The 7,302-nt window shown below is 42.5% G+C and overlaps 1 protein-coding gene across 1 annotated transcript in view; it reads left to right on the top strand.

The window, feature by feature from the left end:
* The window catches only part of rnf2 (ring finger protein 2), a 51,132-nt gene extending 45,002 nt beyond the window's left edge, over nucleotides 1-6,130 (top strand). The window contains exon 9 of the mRNA XM_037682060.1: nucleotides 5,166-6,130. Within this exon, the coding sequence (XP_037537988.1) occupies nucleotides 5,166-5,267 (102 nt within the window). The 3' untranslated portion in view covers nucleotides 5,268-6,130. The remainder of the gene's footprint in view (nucleotides 1-5,165) is intronic.
* Nucleotides 6,131-7,302: the final 1,172 nt, after the last annotated feature.

Below are 7,302 nucleotides of genomic sequence, written 5' to 3'. Positions count from 1 at the left end.
TTGCCAGTTTGTTCAGTGTTATTTATCGAGAGTTCAGTAATCTGACAGCTTGTGTGTAATAGCTGTCCTTTAGTCTTTTTGTACGCAATGGCAGACTCCTGTATCGTCTGATTGAGGGTAGTAGACATAAGAGTCCTTGTGCTGGGTGAGTGTGATCCTTAATGATGCTGCGTGCTTTACGCAGACATCGACTGTGGTAGATGTCTTGGACGTGTGGAGACTGCTCCCAGTGATGTCCTCTGCTGTTTGCACCACCCGCTATAGAGCTTTCCGGCTCTGACTGATGCAGTTCATGTACCTCCCTGTGAAGCAGCCTGTCAGCAGGCTCTTAATGCTGCACCTATAAAAGTTGGTGAAGATGCTGTTGTTTGTACCAAACTTCATTAGTCTTCAATTCAATTCAAATTCAATTCAATTCAAAAATACTTTATTAATCCCAGAGGGAAATTATATGTTGCGGTAACTCATCATCCTGGTTTCATTAATGAGTTGTTATAGATGCTGATGGCTGTGGACAGGAAGGATCTCTTGTAGCGTCTGTCCTACAACGGATTTGAAGAAGCCTCTGACTGAAGACACTCTGTTGTTGTATGACAATCTGATGAAGAGGATGCTGAGGGTTGTCTATAATGTTCTTCATTTTATGAAGAATCCTTCTTGGAACAATCATTACCAAAGGTTCTAGAGGAGTCCCCAGAACTGAGCCAGCCTTCTTTATGAGCTTGTTGATCTTTTTTAAGTCACTTGCTCTGGTGTTGCTCCCCCAGCAGATGATGGCAGAAGAGATGGCACTCTCTACAACAGACTTATAGAAGATATGCAGCATCTTGCTGCAAACGTTGAAGGACTTAAGCTTCCTCAAGAAGTACAGTCTGCTCTGTTCCTTCTTGTAGACGCTTCACTGTTGCATTTCCAGTCCAGTCTGTTGTCCAGGTGAACTCCAAGGTATTTATACTTCACCACCACCTCCACTTCTTCTCCCATGATGAAAATAGGGTTGGACCTGTTCCTGATTCTCCTGAAATGTACAATCATCTCCTTTGTTTTGTTCACATTCAAGATGAGATGATTGTTTCCACACCATGCCACAAAGCGGACCACCAGTTCCCTGTACTCAGCTTCTTGTCCATCTCTGATACACCTGACCACTGCAGAGTCATCAGAATATTTCTGCAGATGACAGGAGTCTGTTTTGTACTGGAAATCTGAGGTGTACAGAGTGAAAAGGAATGGTGAGAGTACAGTCCCCTGTGGTGCTCCTGAGCTACTGACCACCTGGTTAGACACACAACCCTTCAGTCTCACAAGCCGTGGTCTGTCAGGTAGTCTTTGATCCAGGCGATTGTTGAGGCCTCCACCTGAGTCTTCTGAAGTTTCTGACAAAGCAAATCAGGCTGGATTGTGTTAAATGCACTGGAGAAATCAAAGAACATGACTCTCACAGTGCTGTCTGCCTTTTCTAGATGACAGTGAGTTTACTGAAGCAGGTGTATGATGGCATCTTCAACTCCAAGTCGATGCCGATAAGCAAACTGCAGTGGGTCCTGATATGTGCTTGTTTGTCTAGTCAGGTGGGTCAGCAGAAGTCTCTCTAGGACCTTCATGATGTGGGAAGTCAGGGCAACAGGTCTATAGTCATTGAGAACTGATGGGTGAGTTTTCTTTGGCACTGGAACAAGACAGGATGTTTTCCACAACACTGGAACCTTCTCCTGGGTCAGGCTAAGGTTGAAGAGGTGCTGCAGAACCCCATAGAGCTGCTCTGCACAGACCTTCAGGACTCTGGGACTGACACCATCTGGACCTGCAGCCTTATTCCAGTTCAATCTCTCCAGCTGCTTCCTCACCTGACTTCTGGAGACGCAGAGGAGGGAGGCAAAGGAGGTATCAGCATCTTCTGATTTGGTTGAAGCCCAATATGTAGAAGAAGGGTCCATGACTGAGGTGGTAGATACAATATTTGAGGTGTGACAGGACAGCCTTGGGTCAGTGGAGGGTGGTATGTATGTTTGGCTGTGGGCAAGAGAGGAGGATGCTGAGCTTGTTCCTGAACTGAACCTATTGAAGAATGTGTTCAGTTCATTGGCTCTGTCCAGGCTTCCATCCTTCTGATCCTCCTTCTGCTTGAAGCCTGTGATCTTTTTCATCCCTGACCACACCTCTCTGATATTGTTCTGTTGGAGCCTGCTTTCCAGCTTCTTCTTGTACACCTCCTTGCTGTTTCTTATCTTAACTTTTAGTACTTTTCTACTTCTTAGGAAGTAGAGTCTTTGTCTGGCTTCCTTGACTGCAGTGTCTGTATGTAAAGTCCAGGACAAATCCTCGGTAATGTGAAAGCCGAGGAACTTGAAGCTGCTGACTTGCTCCACCTCAGCGTTGTTTATGTTGATGGTGGATTGTTGGCCTCCACGTTGTTTCCTGAAGTACACTATCATCTCCGTTGTTATGCTGGCATTTAGAGAGAGGTTATTTTCCTGACACCAGCTGGTCAGTGATTTCACCTCGTCTCTGTAGGCACTCTTGTCATTGTTGGTGATGAGGCCCATGATGGTGGTGTCATCAGCATACTTGAGGATGATGTTAGAGCTGTGCTTGACGGTACAGTCATGTGTAAATAGTGAGTACAGGAGTGGACTTAGGTTGTTTTCACACCTGATAGTCCGGTAGACTCGGTTCGATTGGGGACCAATATTCATGACATTTTGTTTACATTTGAGCTGGTGCGTTTGCATTCACACTGCACTGTGCAGTCGAGCCAACCTGTTGAACCAACCTATTCCCCCGCTCGCCTGTGGTGGCGCTGCGCCAAGAAATTCTGAAAGAAACAACACACAAACCTCTGAAGAGACTTTTTCTTCTTCTGGAAATAAAAACAAAAATGGAGTGGCATCAAGTTTTAAGCTCCTATGAGGGAACAACGCCAAGCCATTGGTTCTGATATGTGGATGATACCTGGGTCAAAATCCAAGCTAAGGAAATAGAAGCGTTCACCAGACACATTAACTCGGTCGATAACATCAAGTTCACCAGAGAAGATGCTAACGACAACTAGCTGCCTTTTTTGGACTGTTTGGTTCAGATGGAAAGAGAGGACAGCCTTAACATTGAAGTTTACAGGAAACCAACCCACACAGACCAGTATCTTCTGTTTGACTCCCACCATCCACTGGAACACAAACTCTCTGTCATCAGAACTTTACAGCATCGGGCCGAACGCGTCCCCACGAAGACAGAAGGGAAAGAAAAGGAACAGAAACACATTCAAGAAGCTCTCCAAACATGTGGATATCCTAACTGGGCTTTTGTCAAGTCAGCGAGGAAATCTACAAAACACACTACTAAATAGAAAAAGGAGAACAACAGACATAAAAACATTTTCATCCCTTATGTTGCTGGAGTATCAGAGAAATTCAGAAGGATTTTCAACAAACACAACATCCCAGTACATTTCAAACCCAGCAGGACTCTCAGACAGAGGCTGGTCCACCCTAAGGACAAAACACCCATACACAAACAGAGTGGTGTAGTGTATGTGGTCCAATGCAGCGAGGACTGTCCAGACCTCTACAGTGGAGAAACTAAACATCCTCTTCACAGACGCATGGCTCAACACAGGAGATCCACCTCCTCTGGACAAGACTCAGCTGTTCACTTCCACCTCACAAATAAGGGACACTCTTCTGAGGACCAAAATGTGCACATTTTGGACCGAGAACACAGATGGTTTGAGAGGGGGGTGAAGGAAGCAATTTATGTAAAAAGGGAAAAGCCATCTCTTAACAGAGGAGGGGGCCTCAGATTTCCACTTCCAAAAACCTATAGTGCAACTTTAAGACTGATTCCCAGCCAGTTTTCACACTTGATGGGAACAGAGGGGTCTCATCTGTGAATTAGAGTAACAAAGACTTTAAGAAGCCCCTACTGTTAAAGTGTGGAGGTGTGACTTGGCAAATCTACATATGTGTGTGTGTGTCTTATCTCACTCTGCCTTATAACCTGAATCTCTCACTCACTGCTCATTGAATTGAAAAAGCTCCTTGGATGAGGATCGAAACGTCTTCTGTTACAAATAAAGTCCAGTTGTTTTTGTATTGAACGTTTTTTGAATTCATCGTGTCCTGGATGACTAAGAATCTTCACAAGCATATTACAGAAGCTTATCGAAGCAATGCCACAGTGACAACAAAATATTAGTGTATGACCTATTTTTTTGGTGGCAACATTTTTTTGGGGGAGCCAGACAGTGTATATAAAAGTTTCTGTGCAGTGCCCTGAAACGACTTTGGTTGTGACTTGGCGCTGTATAAATAAATTGAGTTGAAATCTACTAGATCTTTGCAAAGCTAATTGAACCAATCATTATAAAGAGACTAATCAATGCTTTAGATCACATTCATACACTGATGGGACACACATCGGAGGCAATGAGGGGTTCAGTGTCTTACCCAGGGACACTTCGACATGTGACTGCTGGTGGATTCGAACCCCCAACTCTTGCATTCGAGGATGACTGCTCTAACCACTCAGCCACAGCCGCCAAAAAAGGCAAAAAAATAATAAAAAGACTGTTTGAAAAAAAAAGTTTTGCAAGCTTGTTCTTGTCTGTTGTGGGCGTGTCTCGAAGAGTCCATTAGGCATGCTATTGGCTGACTACGTGTACACGTAACATGATTTGTTGATATAGCTTTAACTGGAAGTAGACAAAGATGTGTGACACAGACTGAACGACAGTCGTGTTAGCGGTTTAGCAAAGCTAATTTTTTTTAGTTAGCGGGAATATGGGTTAGCAAAGCTAACATTTTGGTTAGCTGTGCCCACCACTGTTGGTAATAAACTTGATCTGTAACAGACTGACTAGCCTTGATGACCACACCTGGTCTCTTGGTCCTTATCCATTACACTGAAACTAAGAAAATTAGAAATGCACAGTTTGATTTAATTTCCACCACGGTGTTTGGCTGCATAAAAAGAATCATGAAAACTGAAAAGAAGCAATGCTCAAAGAATGACAGAAAAAAAATGACAAAAACTCTAAAAAGTCCTACCATTAGGCAGTAGTGTTCATCCATGTTTAGGTAACAAAAACGCTGAAAAGACTAATAATTTTTTTATGTTAAAGTGGTGCATTGTTGGCACACGTTTAAGCTGTTTAACTTTGTTCTCAGGTTCTAAATGGCTCCTTTTCCCTGGAGTTGGTCAGCGAGAAGTACTGGAAGGTCAACAAACCCATGGAGCTCTATTTTGCTCCCACGAAAGAACACAAGTAAACACTCTCTACATCCATACATAGACACACCAACCGGACTGATGGACTGGGTTACACACACCAGAGGAGAGCCATGGGCTCTGAACAAGATCGGGGTGGTTGGTTAAACCATCACAAAGCCTTTTATTAAACAAAAAAGAAGGAAAAAAGAAACATTTTGTATTTTCTTCTCTGTCTCTCTTTAAATGGTAGCAGATCAGTTCAATAGCCCTGGACCTGGACAAGTGTAGATCCAAACATAGTCCATCCGTAGTCTGAATTAGTCATTTTCCTGGCAAAAAAAAAAAAGTTTTTTTTTTTTTTGTGTGTGAAATGCTGTTTGTTGTGAATATGGTGTGTTCCCAACATGGTGGCCTTGCATGTCACTGTGTGACAAAGACCAACTTTGTCCAAACAGTCCAGGATTTGGACAGGTTGATTGTTTCTTTGATCAACAGAAAGAAAAACGAAAAAACAAACATTAAAGACATTGGCAGACAAACACTGCCTGTGTTTCTGTGTGGGATGCATTTGATGAACATTTAAGGTTGAATATGTTTTTCTTTTCAAAAAGACTATTTGAAACAACCTGCTCTTTTTTTAAAAACCTAACCTAAATTTTATGTTCTAGGATGGGGTTAGCTAATCGTAGCTGAGCTGCAGTCTAATGAACACAATGGTTAGAATGTATACATGTACATGTACATTTTACATCTGAAAATGACCCTTTTTGTTTGTTTTTTTGGTGACACTTAAGGTTGTAAAATGTAGGAATTTGACGACTTGTCTTAGTTGGACTGTCCATATTTGTTTCTTGTACAAACTGTGCTGTGATTTTGTGCTTTCTATGGCTTGTCCTTTTATAAATGTTTTTTTTAACATGGAGAGGAAGCAGGGTGTGTTATTTGACCAGTATTGTGGGGGTGAGGGGGTATTTGTGTCAGACCATCACAGTGTTCAGTACTCAGAACTTTTTCTCAGTTTGTCGATCAATTATGTCTTGGTTATCAAGCTGTCTGTAAATGATTTTTAAAAAGTGTTTTCCACCAAATTTGTTTTGGTCCTAGGACCAGTTCTGAACTGGTTCTATATAATAAAAAATAAAAAATCTGGTTTATTTCGTAGCCGGGGGAGCTACCCAAGAGCCAACATAATACTTCATTGTTACATCCCGGCTCGTTTTGGACGCAACATAAATGACATGACAAAAGTTTGTGTAAAAAAATAATAAAAGACGATTTATTTTTGGCTGAGTTTAAACACAGCAATAGCTGGCATTCTTCACACAGATTAACTAAAAACACCAAGAATACCTTGTTCTGAAAAATGACCCAACAACTTGAAAACAAGTGAAAATTCCAAACCAAACAAAATGCAGAACCCCAACTAACAAAGATCAAACTAATAAGTGGCTCCACAATGAGAATGAAATCTCCAAACACACAAATCTGTCTTTGCTACAAAGGCCACAATCTATCAGATTCAATAAAACACAGCAAGACACAATTGGAAACAGTTTGGCTGCACCACCAAAAATTGGCATACTGCACACTAAGCAGCACTGACTGAAGGGCAGGGCTGGCTTTTATGATCTTCCTCCTTCTGGCAGTCGCTGGTGGATGGGCAGTGCTGTCCAAACCTCCTCCGGCCAATCATTTTTGGACAGGTAAGCCTTGAAGCCTTGGTCGAGAGTCCACCAGTAAAGGGAGGCAGAGAGCTTGCAGCAACCAGGCAGTACAGAAAAGAAAACTACAAAAGAAGAAAATCGATACAGGCTGGAAGCCGTAACACCCCTCCCCTTAAAACAAAAGCCCATATAATAAACACAGGCTTACGTTTCAAACCTGGGCAATGTGTCTTTCATAATATTTTCTGTCCCTTGTTTGTGACGAATGTCCAATTTAAAATCTTGGATAAGCCCACCACATGAGCCGTTGGTTGTGGTTCAGCATACGAGATAGGAACACAAGGGGATTATGGTTGGTGTACACAACAATTGTCCAAGGTCTAGAGCCAAGATACACCTCAAAGTGCTGGAGAGCGAGTAACAAGGCATA

Source organism: Nematolebias whitei, chromosome 9, assembly GCF_014905685.2.
Source record: "Nematolebias whitei isolate Nwh7 chromosome 9, NemWhi1, whole genome shotgun sequence".
NCBI classification, from domain to species: Eukaryota; Metazoa; Chordata; class Actinopteri; order Cyprinodontiformes; family Rivulidae; genus Nematolebias; species Nematolebias whitei.
This window is presented reverse-complemented; position numbering and strand designations above follow the sequence as displayed.